The following is a 17,975-nucleotide window of genomic DNA, read 5'->3' as shown; positions in this document are numbered from 1 at the left end:
ACCCTCTTCAGTATAATATACTTAAGAATTTTAGCCCTCCCCATCATAGTTGTATCTCCTTATCTAAATAGATACAGATACTAGTTCTAGTTAATCTTCAGGTTAGGCTTCAAAGTGATGTATACCTAAAGGTATACATCAATGGTTCTCAAACTTATTCAGGTGCCAGATATTTCGAAGTGTGAATTCTCTTTGTAAAGTATTTATATAGTTATTCCATCATAAAAATTTGGAACAATTTTATTAACATAAAATGATTTTAGCATTATATATTTAATATGCAATCAAACATAAGAACAAATGTTCATTAAAAAATTATTAGGAGCAGGGTGCCTGGGTGGCTCAGTCGGTTGAGCTTCCGACTTCAGATCAGGTCATAATCTCACAGTTCGTGGGTTCAAGCCCCGCATCGGGCCCTGTGCTGACAGCTCAGAGCCTGGCGCCTGCTTTGGATTCCGTGTCTCCCATTCTCTCTCTGCCCTTCCCTACTCACACTGTTTCTCAAAAATAAATAAACATTAAAAAAAAAAATTACTAGGATCACTTGGGTGACTCAGTCGGTTTAATGTCCTACTCTTAAGTTCAGCTAAGATCATGATCTCAGTCACGAGATGGAGCTCCATGTTGGGCTCCTTGCTGGGCATAGAGCCTGCTAAGATTCTCTCTCCCCCTCCCTCTTCCTCTGCCCCTCCCTCACTCATGTACTCTCACTGTTGTATGTATGTATGTATGTTGTATGTAAGCAATGAATCACAGAAATCTACCCCCAAAACCAAGAGCACACTGTACATACTGTATGTTAGCCAATTTGACAATAAATTTTATTAAAAAAAATTATTAAAAGGTCAGTGGTTTCTGAATTCTTCCAGTAATAATTCATTTATTTCATTTACTTATGTACTTATAGTAAAAATTCATTTGTTACTGTTCATCAGAAGGACCAATAAAGGAAACATAAGGGAAATAAAAGCAAAATTTAGAAAATTCCATGAACATTTTTTTTCTCTCACAATTAGGAAAAACTGAAAAAATACTGTATTCCCAGGCTAACCAACAACTCTAAGGGGGAGGGGGGGGAGGAGGAGCTATTTTTTTTTTTTTTTAAAGGTTGTTCTAGGGGTGCCTGGGTGACTCATCCAAAGCATCTGACTTTGGCTCAGGTCATGATCTCACAGTTCATGGGTTTGAGCCCCACCCTGGGCTCTGCACTCTCAGTGCAGAGCCTGCTTTGGACCCTCTCCTTCCCTCCCTCCCTCTCAAAAATAAACAAACACTTAAAAAAAAAAAAAAAAAGTTGTCCTAATTGACAAACATTTAAGTAATAACACTTCTGAAGATTTTCAGGTGGCACAAGGAGGAGCTATTTTTTTGTGTGGGAAGATCTCTCTGGAACAAAGCTACAGAAAGAAAGTTCCTCTTTTTCTTTTGGTCTCTCTCAGTAGAAGCCAAAAACATCCTGGAATCCTGATCCTACTGCTCCTGGTGGCATGGGACAGTCATCCTACATGACCCTGGTTCCAAGCCACCCAGACTCAGACCCAGATGGTCTTCAGGTACCTAATCATCTCCAGCTCCAACTCCTTGACAAAGGCTTGGTCTCTGTGCAGCTGTAAAGGAGATATGAAGTCACAGTTTTCCAGCACAGCTAACACTGCCCCAAGAAACGTATAGCCAGAGCACACACATGTAAAAGCCAAAAGTACTCTTAGATACAATCTAGTCTAGCTACTTCACTTATGAAAACTGTTTTTCTAAATTATTTAGAGAAAGTATTTTCTATTTTTTAATTGTCACTTAATACTTACATAGAGTCACGAAAGTCATAATTAAAATCTGTGTCCCTGATCCCAGGAAGACTGACAGCAGCATCCCTTTTCTTGGAGGACGGAATATATCACCATGAACCAGTTTCCAGCCAAATTCTTCCTGGGCATCCTCCTAAAAAGGGAATGAACTTGTTTAATTGATATGTGGTCACCAAAACAGCTATACAGTTTGTTCACTGGTGAATATGCTGATACAAAATTTTTTTAAACTTACAAATGTTAATATTGATTTCTATTCCTAAGCTTTATGTTATAAAGTTTGACTCACAGAGCTTTATATAGTTTTCTTGAATTGTTTTTAAAGGAATGTTGTATGTTAAGTTCCATAAATACAGTCATTGAAAAACTTTTTAAAAAATACAAAGATAATGTGATACTTACCTAGTTCTAGTCAAACTTTATGATCCAAATTGATGACTTAATTTTTACTCACACTCTACCCTTTCCCATCTACGTCTATTAATCTCCAAAATGAGCAAATGGTATTAGACTTCATGGCTACTTTGCCAGGTACAGTAGGCTTAAATATGAGCATATGAAGAAGTTTGCGTCACCAGCCCTAACTGCTCCCCTGATCTCAGATATACATATACAATTGCCTAAAAACAGTTCCACTTGGTTATTTAACAAGCATCCTGAACAGAATTAACCACAACTGAATGGATTTTCTCTCCCCATCTATATTTGCTCTTTCTGCAGGCCACCCCCAACCCTGTAGAAGCTCCATCTTGCCAGCTGTTCAGTCCCCAAAACCCTGGAATCCCCCTTGATTCCTTCTTTTAACACCTTGAATACAGTTCTTCAACAAATCCTCAGCTCTACTTCTAAAATATTTCAACAGAACCAACACTAGCCCCTGTAAAGACTCTGGCTTTCATGCTGAGTGAAATGGGAAGCTACTGGAGGGCTGTGAACAGGAGTGAAACAATCTGAGTTATATCTGAACAGATCTGCTCTGACCGCTACAATAAGGGAGGAAAAAGGAATGGAAGAGGAAAAAGTGGAAGCAGGGTCGCCCTGGCCTGTATCCCATGGCACCTCTGTACAAATTAAGAAAAAAAATACCATTAGCTGAGCAATCATTTGAAATTGCTAATTATGAGAGAGTATTCTGAAATTATTTTAATATTTAATAATCAATAAAAATAATGAAAAAGAGACTTTAGGGTGGAAATGCTAAAAAGACAATAAATATTAGCATGTTCTTTTTCTAATTAGAATAGGACAGAAAAGTTGAGAAGAAAAAGCCAAGAAATCAGGAAAAGAAAACATAAAATCTGAGTTTTTTGTATTCATTACAAGTCACTATGAGTCCTGTGGAAATAATTGCTATAAAATGAAAAAGTATAAAATGTAAAACATTATACAACTTAAAATTCTTTTTTTTCCAAGTATATACTTATTTTGAGGGAGAGACAGAGAGAGAGAGTGAGCACATGAGTGAGGGAAGGCAGAGAAAGAGGGAGAGAGAACCCCAAGTAGGCTCTGCGTTGTCATCAAAGAGCCCAATGTGGGGCTTGAACCCATGAACCACGAGATCATGACCTGAGCCGAAACTAAGAACTGGATGCTTAACTAACTGAGCCACGAGGTGCCCCCAATTTAAAATATTTTGAGGGGCACTTGGGTGGCTTGGTCGGTAGAGCATCCGACTCTCAAATTTCAACTCAGGTCATGATCTCAGGGTCATGGGATCAAGCCTCTCATCAGGCTCCAAACTGAGTGTGGAGACCGCTTAAGATTCTTTCTCTCTCCCTCTGCCCCTCTCCCCTGCTTGCACACACTCTCTCTCTAAAAAAATAAAAAAAATGAAAATTAAAAAAAATACATTTTGAGAATAAATGAGGTTGGGACACTAAATTACTTTGAATATACCAAAAGGTTGAAATGATAAAATTCAGTTAAAATTACTTTTGAAAAATTAAACACACAAATAAAAATTGCCTGGGAGTTATTCCACTCAGCTTTGCTGTTTCACAAACTGGGGGCATGCTGGGAATGAAGACTGAGAGAGGTGACAGGACATACATGAATAGAGGGGACAGAAATGGAGCTGTGAGCAGTGTAGCTCTGAGTGCTAGAGTGACTAAATTTCTAGAGAAGACCTCTAGAGAATATTTTTTAATGTTTCTTTTTTTTATTTATTTTTGGGAGAGAGAGAGAGTACGAGTGGGGAAGGGCAGAGAGAGACATACACAGAATCCAAAGCAGGCTCCAGGCTCTGAGCTATCAGCACAGTCCTGACATCGGGCTCAATCCCACGAACCATGAGATCATGACCTAAGCCGAAACTGGACGCTTAACTGACTGAGCCACCCAGGCGCTCCTATAGAATACCAACTCTTTTGTGTTCGCTTTGGCAACACATATACTAGAATACCAACTCTTTTTTTTTTTTTTTTTTTGAGAGAAAGAGAGACAGAGCATGAGTGGGGGAGGGGCAGAGAGCGAGGGAGACACAGAATCAGAAGCAGGCTCCAGGCCCTGAGCTGTCAGCACAGAGCCCAATACGGGGCTTGAACTCACAGACCGCGAGATCATGACCTGAGCCTAAGTTGGACGCTCAACCAACTGAGCCACCCAGGCGTCCCCAGGAATACCAACTCTTAAGGATCATCTTCTTATTTGAAAATGTGAATTCAGGGTAACTTTTGAGAAGAATGTTTTAGAGGCAGATTCTGTCTAAAGCTATTATTTCAACTTTTCCAAAGAACAAAATAAGAACTACTCTCAGAAGACTAGAGAACAGTTCAAATGTTTCACTCACCGTAGAATCCATCTGATTATACCTGGCAATATCTTTATGCAGTGTCCGTAGCATAATCATAGCCACCATTCCAGACAAGAAGAGCACAATGACCAGGGAATTCATGATACTGTAGGAATAAGCATGTCAGGATTAATCTGTAGCTTCGTTTCCTTTTCAAAATATTTATTCAGGCACATTACAACAACATTGATCAAAATCAAAATTTGACTAAAAATCCAACAGATTCAATGAGTTGTGCTCTATTATGTGTCCTTCTAGTGGATACAGACGTTTATATAATTATCATAATAATCTTATCATAATTTGTTAACTAGAAATTTTTTAATGTTTATTTAGAGAGAGAGAGAGAGAGTGAGCACACAAGCAGGGGAGAGGCAGAGAGAGAGAGGGAGACACAGAATCCAAAGCAGGCTCCAGGCTCTGAGCTGTCAGCACAGAGCCCGATGCGGGGCTCGAACTCAGGAACTGTGAGATCATGACCTGAGCCGAAGTCAGATGCTTAAACCACTGAGCCACTCAGGCGCCCCAAGAACTACAATTTTTTTTGTCTATGGCCATTATTAGTAAATAACCACTATGCCCATATAAATGTAATGCTGCAAGGACCAATAAAGGTCTGTATCTTTAAGAAATTATAACAAATTTATTCAATAAATTAATGAGTGTCAAAAGGCAGTCAACAAAATAGGAAAAACAGTGATGGCACCATGAGTAGCTTTCCAGACAAAAATTTTGAATCATGCTTTGAAGAGAGAGTAATTATAAGTAGACATAACATGAGCAGTAGCTTCTGTTCATTGAGCACTCTTCCACTTCCAGTAAGGTGCTCAGATGCTCTGTTTCATTATCTCTGTTAATCCTCAGAACAGTCTTGTGAAGCAGGTAACTCCACATAAAGAAATGGACTCTGAGAAACTGGGTGGCCTGGACTGACTTACAACCAATGATTTAAAGCCAGGATTGAACACAAGTCTATCCAATTCAAAAGCCCAGATTTCTGGATAACTGGAGAGGATTACAGAGTGAAAGTGATATTCAAAGGGACAAAACACAGAACAAGCACAAAGCATAAAGTGGATTAACTCTGTACTCTTACCTAAACCACTGAATGTGGGTATGAGGCATAGATTCCAGTATATAGTCCCATCTAGAAGCCCATCTGATGTTTTTATCTTCCTAGGGGGATAAAACAAAACAAAACTCTTTAAGCATTTGCTGACAAAGTATATTAAGAATCCAAACATTTCCGCTCAAAGCTTGACCTTCCATTCAGTTAACAAATGTAATTTCTCATTATCATAACTTGGTTTAGTCAGGAGTTTTAGAGAGTTTAGCTCTAACTCAAGTCTCGGGGAAAATCAAAATGAGATTAAGCAGCAAATAAAAACAGTAAGAATTCCTAAAAGCCCCTAGTTACCTGTATTTTTTAAAAGTCTTGCTTTAAATTTTAACTAGTAAAAGTTTAACTTAGATATCAAAATTTAGAGCTGTATTCATTTTTTTCAGAAAATTGAGTGGCATAACTTATTCTTTATGCTCTTTGATGTCATCTATCCATGTCAATGAGATACCAGAGTCAAAATTTAGATACACTGAGCATCTGGCAGGTATCACCCACAATGAACTCTTAATACCTAAAAAGAAATATACAGTGTCTCTTGCACTAGGCTTGCAAAATTACACACTATAAAGGGAGAGTAAATGTCTCAACTATATTCAATTGGCAAGACAGTTTATAAAAAAAGAGGAGGAATACTGCCTAAGATTCTCATAAAATGAACTTCTACTTCCCTAAGAAACTTCTCCATTAATGAAAGCACTTCCTTGAATTCCCAAAGAACCTATATAAATCATCTACCATCAGGAAATTCTCAATTAAAGTTTATATTAATCCAGAATTAAAAATAGTGTTGCTGGGACACCTGGGTGGCTCAGTTGTGTTAAGCATCTGACTCTTGGTTTTGGCTCAGGTCATGATCTCATGGTTCAAGCCCTGCGTCAGGCTCTGCGCAGGTGGAGCCTGACTGGGATTTTCTCTCCTCTCTGTCTGCCCCTCACCTGCTCCTGCTCTCTCTCAAAAATAAACTTTAAAAGAAAAAAGTGTTGCTCTCCCAAATGCCTGTTGCATAAATCTTTGACATTTTCATACCACCTTCTATGACTGTTTTCTTTATTTTCTTGTTTCTTTTATTTATTTTTAAATTTTTTTAACGTTTTATTTTTGAGAGACAGCATGAGCAGGGAAGTGGCAGAGAGAGAAGGGGACGGAGCATCCAAAGTGGGCCCTGTGCTAAGCCCATGTGGGGCTCAAACTCACGAACTGTGAGATCATGACCTGAACTGGTGATGGTCACTCAAATGACTGAGCCACTCAGGTATCCTTCTTTTTTTTTAAGATTTTTTTTAAAGTTTATTTACTTATTTTGAGAGAGACAGAGAGGGAGAGAAGGAGAGAGTGAGAGAGTGAGAGTGAGAGAGAGAGAGAACGTGCATGGGGAGGGGCAGAGAGGGAGAGAGACAGAATCCCAAGCAGGTTCTGCACTGTCAGCATGGAGCTCAATGTAGTGCTCAAACTCTTGCTGTGAAATCATGACCTGAGCCAAAACCAAGAATCACTTAACCGACTGAGTCACTCAGGTGCCACTAAAGATTTTTTTAAGGTTTATTTATTTATTTATTTATTTATTTTGGGGGGGGGGGAGGCAGGGAATGAGTGGAGGGGCAGAGACAGAAGGGGAACGAGGATCCGAAGCCGACTCTGCTGACAGCAAAGAGCCCAACGCAGGGCTCAAATTCACAAACTGTGAGCTAGCTCATGACCTGAGCTGAAGTCGGATGCTTAACCACTGAGTCATCCAAATGCCCCAACCGACCTCTACGTCTATTTTCTTTTTCTACCTTTTGCTTTCTATGTATCTCTTGTGACTTAACATTTAATCAGGTTCAATTCTCTAATCAACCATACTTCTCATTTAAATGGACACTTAGTTTTTAGTGTGATTATGTTGCCTGGTGCACTGACAAACTATTCCAAATCAGCTCATTAAAAGCTTATGTATTTGACAAGGTTAATCATTAATATTTTTAATTAGTTTACATAGTATGAATTTAGAATTTCTGAGTTACACTAGAGATAAAAACAAACTCACCTGGAAGCTAACAGAATAAGTATAGGCAATTTTGATCTCCCCAGAAGCCTTGTTACTTATATCCATGGGGGGTCCAGAGCAGTCCGGTTTATCTATATGGGTATGTTTGAAGCTGTGGGAGGGAAACATTTTGGCAAGATGCTGATAAAGAACAGTTGAAAAAATGGGGGTAAATGTTACAGATTTTGTATGTATTTTACAATGCTAGTGATAGTCAAGGGTGAAATTATTCATGTCACATTTGATAGTACAAATATTTGTTTTATATAAATAATGGGCTTAGTTGTAAGTGTATGTAAATTATTATTCAAAATTAGAAATAAACTTTTGAAAGCACTATACATGAAGAACATTAAATATCTTAAAACAATAAAAACAAACACTGAGGGAATTTAAATTAACTGCCATCCAATAATGGCATGCATTTCTTAACCAACAGTAGCATGGGAAAAAGACTAATTCAATGGGGGGGGGTGGGGGCTGAGGGGAAGTCATGAAAAAAAAATGGAATGCTCCATCAAAAAAGGGATCTCACAAATAACTGATAGGTACTTTCACACTAAAAATATTGACAACTTGAAGAGATGCTCTTTCACTGACTTGTCACATACTGGCATCTAACACTGCAAGGAGACTTTAGAAATGATGGCACTAATCAGCCCATTTAGGGGGCACCCAGTGGGCTCACTCATTAGAGCATGGAACTGCTGAGCTCAAGATCACGTTGGGTGTAGAGATTACTTTAAGAAATCGGCTCATTTGGGCATCTGATGAGAGGTCAAGCTGCAAATATTGGAGGCAGTGCTTTTCCACCAAAAGAGGGAATGCTGCGCCAACCACTCACGTTCTCCATTCCTGGCTGACACAGAAAAGCTGTCAAAACTTCCTGATTGAAAAACAGAACAGAAAGACACTTTGGCCTGACTACTTACCATAACAGGAAAAAAAATGTATTTATATGGCTTCTCTGGACAACCCACAACTCAGTAACAAATCACACTAAAGGGAGTTTTAGAAAAATCAATACTGAGATGTCAGATTATATGCCAGAATACTGATTTTTTAAAAAGTTAACTGGGTCCCAAATATTTATTCTTTAGGAATAATTTCACTCACATTTATTTACTTACTTACTATTTTATTTTCATTTAATTTTTTAAAGTAAGTTCTATGCCCAAAATGTGGCTTGAATCTCATGACTGAGATAAGGAGTCACATGCTCCACTGACTGAGCCAGCCATGCACCCCTTTGTATTTTAATTAAAGTAATCTCTACACCCAATGTGGGGCTCAAATTCATGACCTCAAGATAAAGAGTCACATGCTCTTCTGACTGAGGACTGAGCTGGCCAGGCATCCCTCATTTATTCACTTTTTATCTATTTGTATAGTTACCTTTTTGGTTCAAGTTTGGCAGCCACTAATCTTGCTCCCATGGACCCAGTTTCAACAACATGATAATATATTTTGATGTCAACATGGTTGAAGATGTAAAATGTATCTCTTTCATGGAATTCTGACTGTGGAACAAAACTTAAAGGTAGAAAACTGGCTGCACAAGAGTCAAAACAAAACTTTAACACGAGGCACAAGTAGGAAAATTTGAGCTAGGACAGAGTTTTAGTCCTTCCTTATAAAAACGTTTAAGTTTTAAGCTGAAACTCTCCAAAAGCCAAAATGAATTGGCAGAGTACAAATTATGCTTCTTTAATATTTTAATTCTTACATATAAATACCTGTTAAAAAGAACACATCTAATATTTTCTATCTTTCCACTTACGATAAAACTAACAAAATAAATTTTAGAATATTAAATGTTATGAGCATACCAAAACTTACACATTTCAAAATTGAAACTTATAACTTCAGACTAAACCCACAACCTAAATAATTTAAGTGTGTGTAGTCAACTCTCCCAAAAGCATTAGCCAAACCAGTTTCATGATCAAGCTGATGCTAACTTCTACTACCAGGTCATACTAGGAGATTAAATCAGGTTGACCTGGATTACACAAAATTTAATACACATCCCCAATAATTTTAATACTTTCTATAGTAACATCTTTATTATTGTTTTTAAATATAAAAGAATGGCCATAAAGGCATTTACTTTTTAAGAAAAGGTAGGATACTAAACTCTTGCAATATATTATTTTATGGACTTGAATTTGTAATACAAATTTCATGGGCTTGTAATGAGGTCTTTTTGGCACTCCAGTAACCTTTTTTTTAATATATATAAGATTTATGCATCTAACTTTTAATAGAGTCAGAACATACAAAGTCCTAGCCCTTAGCCTAGTGCTTAGCATGTAACACACACTCAGTGAATGCTGAACTGAATCTGAATTATTTAGTGCTAGAGTTAAATTTATATATTTTTAATCTGGCTTAAGTCAAAGATCTAAGTAATTGTGCTTCAGACATGTGAATTGTACTCATACAATGAATGTAACCAATTTTGTGCAGGTAAAGACTGAATCCTTTTACCAAAAAAACCCATATTTTTAAAAAGTAGCATAGAGGTTTTTTTCACGAACTTACATTAATAACACAGGCATCTTTTGCATGGCCTTTATCTGTAATGTAACAGCCAATAGGAAATCCAGGATTACAGAACCTCTGACCATCTTCTACATCATAACACCATGTTACAGGCATATTATCCACAATCCTAAGCACAGAAATAAAAGTCAAGTTAGAAATCATCAAACATGACTAACAAATACTGCTCAAAGCTGTGTTACAACTTCATAGAATTTAGATATCTATAAATGCCTTCAGATGTCAAAACTACAACAAAAGAATTTTGATAAAATGTAGTATTTCATAGGCAATAGCATTATGCCAATATTTGATATGCTGTAGTGAAGAAAAATACTTTATAGCTTCATTGAAACTATAAATGTATACAGGAAAGAGAGTTTTATAAATTAATTTACTGCAGTTGCTAATTTAATATCACTATCTAGATCCGTTGAGTATAATTTACCTTTTGCAGAACACTCAAAAGCTCTAAATTAGGTGCAAAGCAATGTATCTAGTTCCTTGGGAACAATTTAATGGAACAGCATAGAAGCAAATGTCCTTTACTACTAGTTAATTCAATAAAAAGGGGAAGAACATAACTGCAAGATGGAAAAATATTCAACTTAAGGGCCAGTGAAAAAGTGAAAATTACAGTCTTAATCTATTAAGTTGTGTAAATCCAACTTATGTGTAAAAGAAATGCTGCTATAAAACCAGAGAAACAAAAATTTAAAGTGCTATAGTGACAAAGAACTTTTTTAAAAAGGGGATAAAAATAAAGAATAAGATTCTGTAGCACTGTCTAAACTACATTAAAGTCCGAGCATGTGGTCCCCAAATGCCAAGAGCACACTACAGGATACAAATTAAAAAATATTACTAAAAATATACTAGCTATATTACAGTCATAAGATGACTCCAGGGCATGTTTTATTTGTTAATTAATGTATGCCTTAGGAAGTAAAATTATGATTCTATATGCACCCAAGGTGTACATTAATGACCTAATAAAACATGTCTCGTCACATTTAAATGCTATTTAATAGTACCCAATATACCAAATTTTAGAATCACCTTCACTATTAAGTTGCTTATTATTATAGCCAGCAGGCTAGCAGCTCCCATGAAAAGACTATAAAATATTAGAAGTATAAAAGCACTGCTACATAAAATAAATAATTCAGATTTTTTGGTAGCTTAAACAATCAGTTAATTGCTTTAATTTTTTAGATAGAGGATGAAATGCAATCAATGAATATATACAATATATTAATTATAATATCTTTATGCTTTCATCGCAGAGAAAGTACTACATAAAAATTACAGTGCTAGCTATAAAAAGAGAAATTAAGCAGCAATTTAGGCTTTTTGAAAGCAAGCATCCTAAGTTTATCATTTACATAATGCCTTGACACAATAACCTTTTCCTGGTCATAGGAAGCATTTAAAAAAAGAACAACAAACACTTGGAAATAAATGTAATAAAATTTAAAGAATATAATTTTCAATTACTGCCTTGCTAAGTTAGGGAGTAGTACTTATTTAAATTTATAACACCAAAAATACTAAAAATCTTATTTTTAATCTTCACAGTGAAAAAGGATTCAAAAGGATAAAGGTTGGCCCCAATTTTTTTTTTTTTTTTTACCATCTAGGACTTCTTTCCATTACTCTCCTTTACCCTCCATGGGCTCCATATAAAACACTTCTATTAATGAAGCCTCATCCACTAATAATTTTTCCCCAATAAATTAAATTCCCAGAGTTTCTGATCAGAACAGAATAACCCATGTTATCACAATATATTCAGAAAATTGTAGTGAAAAGCAAAGAAGCTTGGCATTTAAGTTATTCTATATAGTTTTAACATGGGTACATTTACACTATCGGTTAGGATTTTGAATTTTTAAAAACATTCTCCCACTGCTAGCTTGCTGAGATCCAGGATTAGAACTCACTAGACTAAAATACCTTCAAAGACCCCTCTCTGTCCAATAAGCTAGAAAACGTAAGTACTGTAATACCTAGTTATATAATTATACTTTTATAAATAAAATGTCACAAACACCTGGAAATTTGGGCAGGAAGTATAAGCACAAACCATGCAGAGTATAGCTGAAGGGAATTCGGTGCCTGGCGCTAGTATCAAAACACTAGTCTCAAGAATCAAGAAGTAGCTCAGGACAGAATAAGGCAAGAAAATCCTCAAATTGTGTTCCAACATCCCAAATTATGAATTAAAAGTATTTGTCAATTTAGATAAGGAAATTAACTATTCTTAATTAACTGTTCTCTAAATGGGTTGGCTTATTAGCTAATATTCGGTTATTGTAATCGTTTAAAAGGTAGTAAGGTTAAAAACGTCATGGGGGAAAAACTACAGTTCATTCATGCAATGTAATACTACACAATTATGAAAGGAATAAGGTAGATACAGGTCTACAGATGTGCTTTTACATGACAAACGCCCAGATTTTCTGAAAAGAAATGCGCAAGTCTGCAGAATAATATGTACAATACTTCAGTTGCACTATTTTAAACAGGTACACTCCTGTTATATGCCTGCATATGCACAGAATATCTGGGAACACATGAGAAATAATACTGCTACCTCTGGGGGAACAGGATTAAAGAAGTTGAGAGTGGTAGAAGATGTTTACTTTTTACTTGATATTTTCCTACGCTGCTTGTGTTTTTTCACAGATATATATTGTTTCATAATGTAGAAAATGATTACGCTCTCCCCAAATGTCTCAGTGCAAAGGTTAGTAAGAAGTGCTACATTCACAATAAAATTCCATAACATAACACTATACTTTTAAAGGTCTTTCAGATTTCTAAAGGTTCATGCTATTTTATCTCTATCAACTCTGGTATCTATGCTGAAAATCAAGTTACACAGTAAAAACTTTCTGAAGTAAGTCAAAGACAGAAATATACTCAACTTAGGGTTCAACTAAATTATCAATGTGAACCAACATTTTCCAAATGTGTAATGTACTGATTTAAAGACTAAAGCCCAGGGGCACCTGAGTGGCTCAGTCGGTTAAGCGTCGGACTTCATTCAGCGCAGGTCAAGATCTCACGGGTTATGGGTCAGGCCCTGTGTAGGGCTCTGTGCTGACAGTTCAGAGCCTGAAGCCTGCTTCAGATTCTGTGGGTGTCTCTCTCTCCACCCCTCCCTAGCTCGCTCTCTCTCTCTCTCTCTCTCTCTCTCTCTCTCAAAAATAAGTAAACATTAAAAAACATTTAAAGACTAAAGCCCAGGGGCACCTGGATGCCTCAGTTGGTTAAGTGTCCGACTTTGGCTCAGATCATGATCTCGCGGTTTGTGGATTTGAGCCCTGCATCAGGCTCTGTGCTGACAGCTCAGAGCCTGAAGCCTGATTCAGATTCTGTGTCTCCCTCTCTCTCTGCCCCTCCCCCACTCTCACTCTGTCTCTCTCTCTCTCTCAAAAATAAACATAAAAATAATAATAATAATAAAGACTTAAGTCCATTGTCCACAATTACCAGACGATATATTTGTGATACAGCTTAGAGTTTGGCTAATAGTTTCAGACCTGAAATCATAAACTTTTCTGATACAACAATAAAATGATTAATCACCAGCAAGTTTCAAGTTTTTAGGCAGAATATAGCGTAAGTTTGCAACTGATATACCTATCACAAATTACTGAATCAATTTCATTATCAAATGCTAACTTCATAAACTATTTTAAATTGTTTATTCTTTTTATTATGCATTTTGGCAACAAAGAGTACCTATGTTAATTCCATCATAAATTAGTTAAAAATATTTCTAAGCTACTGAAGAAGAGGTGCTTCTATTATCTTTAGGAGCAAGCTTCTTGACAGTATTCCAAGAACAGAGGGTAGAAGAAATAACTAAAAATCACCTATAGGCCTGAAGTCATTCTTTATTCTGGCAACAAGTGAGTAGCTATTAATAGCTAAACGGATAGAGTAGCTATTAATAGCTAAACGGATAGAGTAGCTATTACTCTAAACGTTTACACCTCCTCGAGTAAACAGAGGTGAATGAGGCTAACATGAAACTCTAAAAACTGAGCCTTAGATATCATTTTGAAGGCTGTTAACAATTTGAAGCAAACTGAAAATACCAAGGAAAATTTCAATTACTTATGAATAAGCAAATGTACCCAACTTACACTGATTCAGCAATTACATAGTATTCTCACAGTACCAAAGAAATGAGGAGATTTCAAGTTCTTGTTTGCACTGAGGCTCACAAGAGGAAGAAGCTGACACAAGTGTAATGGGCAAGTGTCCTTCCTTATTCCAACGGTGTCCTGCTATGAGAAACTTGTTCCCATCTGGTTTAGCAGACTGAAACAGATTCTATCAAGGTCTGGCCAATCAGAATGAATTCCCCTAATTACAGACAGACTAGTTCACGGATGGGCAAGTGACCCAAGGTTGCCCCTCTCTAGGACTTTTAGGGGGCAAGATAGAATGACAGGCTCCAACCACAGTATTTGAGCCACAGGGTCTGGACATGTCAAACTGAGATCAATGGTTCCTAACTTCCCTTGCACTGGGCAAGTGAGCATGAGATACTGATAGGATAGACATTCAAGAGGAAGTACATGAAGACAGTCTTCTTGTTCACTATCTCCAGTACCTTATACTTTTTAGAAGAGGCAAAACATATGTAAATTAGAACCCCACACAGAGTAAGGTATTTGTCAGCAAAATTATCTTGAAGAATAATGATCATACTTCAAAAGTTGGATTTTCAGACCCTTTTAAAAATATTCTACATTTGAATTATGTATAAAGAGTCAATACTACCTTATTTTTTTGAGTTAACTACTTTAGAAGCAAAAATAAAATAGGTTTAAATGCTTTTTGATTGTAACACAAACTGGTAAAGACCTAGTTAATGTAACATCACAGTGTATAAAATAAAAAACAGGTTACTCAAAATGTAACTGTTTTATTTGAAGCAGATGCTATGTATCAAACATTAAATGACGTTCAAGTTTGTTTTCCCATGGTCTTTTTTAAGGCCTCCAAGTATAAAATAACAGTATTTTTCTAGATGACTGTTCCAGGTCCTTTCCCCAAAGCATGAATATGTTCTTATTAAATACATGTGAAAAAAAGAAGTACTCTAGGTACCAGGTCTAGGAACCAAAAGAAGTACCAGATATTACAGTAATCTAAGCAGTTAAAAATGATACTTTAAGCTGTCAACCTTAGTAATCCTTGGCACCTAAAAGTCAGACTTCATGCTATTACTATCAACAAAAAAATCAACGGATTTGCTATATTTTATAGAGTTAATGAAGTAATTTGTACAGTCAACGAAACAGAGGTTTCATCTAGAAAAGGAAAATACCAACAGTCCAAAATCTCCATGTCTTACCAGTGATGTTGATAATTCAGTAGCATGCTTTTTTTCAAGAATTCTAATTTTTGTTTGTCTTCAGCTTTCTCTGTATGGTATGTTTTTGTACAGACAAGCTTGCAGGTCTCCTCCTTATTAAATGTAAACTGTATTAAAATAAAGTGAAAAGCAAATTAAAAAATATCTAGGTCCTTCACACCTATGCCATAAGCAGAGTAAAAATACTGGTCTTGTAAATTACTTCAGTGCATTAATATTGATAATATTGTAAAATTTCTCATACTTCAATTACATTTAAATTTTAATCTATTTCTCTAAAAATCTAAATCAATTTTTCTTTTGATAAGTAACAGTTATTATTTTTATTTTCGATAATTTGAATCCACTCACCTTTTAAATGTAAATGAACCTTAAAAGGGGAAAAAAAACACATGTAGAACAAAATGGAAATCAGTTCTTCTATAGTAATGGCCTCTGATGTTTTGAAATTATGGAGTTGAAGGCTTTCTAGTAATAAGCAGACAAGTTTTTATGCCCATATATTCATTTGACGGATGTTTGTTAAGTGCCCCCTATGAGCCAGGTAATAGAGATTCAGCAGTAAGTAACAGACTGTGATGACACAAGAAAAAGTCAAATTTGGATGTCTAAAACTCAGGGTAAATGTGCTTCTCTTTTTACACACATTTGAAAAGACTGTCAATTTTCATGATCTTATTTAAATAAAATTGAAACAAATAAGGTTTAAACAAAAATTAATAATTTAAAAGTTAAAACACTAAGGAGTCCTCCAATTTTGGAGCCTAGGACTTATTTCATGTGTAAAAATAGTGGTATTCATAACATACTGCATAATGTAAGTTTACTTTATCAAGATCCACTTATGTCTTCATTTTAAAAACGTATTTCTGGGGCGCCTGGGTGGCTCGATCGGTTAAGCCTCTGACTTGGGCTCAGGTCATGATCTCACGCCTCATGGGTTCGAGCCCCATGTCAGGCTCTGTGCTGACAGCTCAGAGCCTGGAGCCTTTCAGATTCTGTGTCTCTCTTTCTCTCTGCCCCTCCCCCGCTTGCACTGTCTCTCTCTCTCTCTCTCTCTCTCTCAAAAATAATAAACATTAAAAAATTAAAAAAAAGTATTCCCTAGTTTTCTAAAGGCTGTAATTTATTAAACTATATATAGTCTGCAATTGTAACCATTCAATAAACTCAAACTTTATTACATGGAGTTAAAAACAAAACAAAACAAAAAAACCTTGCATATGTTTCACTTTTAAGCAGTTCAATCCTTTGCAATGATTAAAACACCTAAACCAGTTTTTGTGCATGAGCTGGCAGAGGAGAGCTTCAAGCGCAGCCCACTGCTGCCACCTGTCAGCTAAGAGTTAAGTTTTGTCTACATTGCTACTTCTGTAAATGTAGCAATGTTTGTGCAATTATCTAATATTCTTAACCTTATATACACCTTGTAAGTTCCTTTTTAAAGGGAGGAAAATGAAAAAAAAGAAGTATACATACTAAGGAATTAGAGGGTAAGTGTCAAATTTACATTCAGCATAGACACTGCTAGTTATACTAAAAGTGGCAAATCTTACGCCTCAATCCAGTGCTTACTGGGTTTAGGCAAGTCAACTCTGTGTTCAACTGTGAAGGAAAATAGTAAAACTAGAGAGGATGCTTAATCATCATAATAAGCATTTATTAACTCATGTAATCCTCCCACCTTTGAGGTAGTCTCTTTTGCTGAATCCTTCTCATCTTCCTCACCTAGTAACACCGAGTGCCCCAAGGCTCAATCCTTGGAATCCTCCTCTTCATTATCTATACCCACACCCCCTTGGGGATCTCATGAGTTCCTGATACACTGATTTTTACACCAATGATGATTTTCAAATGTATATACCTAGGCTGAACCCCTCCTCCAATGCCAGACACATATATTCAAGTGTTTACATCTCTATTTAGATGCCTAATTTCCCATTCCCCCCAAACCTGCTCTTCCCAGACTGTCCCATTCTAGAAAACAGGAAATCCACACCCCACATGCCATCCCTTAGCAAATTCTGTTGTACTGACCCCACCTTCAAAATGTAGCCAGCTTTTGAGATTCTGACAACACAACACCTACTCCTATACTCCATGGTCTGAGCTATTATCGGGTCTCCACGATTGTGTCAGCCTCCTAACCAGTCTCCTGGCTTCTCTCCTTGCTCTCCCATGGTCCTCCTCAACACAGCAGCCCTAGTGATCCTGTTAAAATTTAAGCCTACTCAATATCCTTCAGTGTTAACCATCTTGCTCAGATATACAAGCCAAAGTCTTTACAG

General features: G+C 36.5%; 1 protein-coding gene across 1 annotated transcript in view; it reads right to left on the bottom strand.

Annotated features, from left to right (window-relative positions):
- TM9SF2 (transmembrane 9 superfamily member 2) overlaps positions 1-17,975 on the bottom strand; it is a 65,333-nt gene that overhangs the window by 20,389 nt on the left and 26,969 nt on the right. The window contains exons 4-10 of the mRNA XM_047858612.1: positions 15,667-15,794; positions 10,290-10,419; positions 9,141-9,265; positions 7,746-7,857; positions 5,693-5,772; positions 4,594-4,702; positions 1,806-1,938 (exon numbers count right to left, since the gene is read on the bottom strand). Of these exons, the coding sequence (XP_047714568.1) occupies positions 1,806-1,938; positions 4,594-4,702; positions 5,693-5,772; positions 7,746-7,857; positions 9,141-9,265; positions 10,290-10,419; positions 15,667-15,794 (817 nt within the window). The remainder of the gene's footprint in view (positions 1-1,805; positions 1,939-4,593; positions 4,703-5,692; positions 5,773-7,745; positions 7,858-9,140; positions 9,266-10,289; positions 10,420-15,666; positions 15,795-17,975) is intronic.

This window comes from Prionailurus viverrinus, chromosome A1 (genome assembly GCF_022837055.1).
Source record: "Prionailurus viverrinus isolate Anna chromosome A1, UM_Priviv_1.0, whole genome shotgun sequence".
Classification (NCBI taxonomy): Eukaryota; Metazoa; Chordata; class Mammalia; order Carnivora; family Felidae; genus Prionailurus; species Prionailurus viverrinus.
Note: the sequence above shows the minus strand (reverse complement) of the source record. Positions and strands in the feature narration are given on the sequence as shown.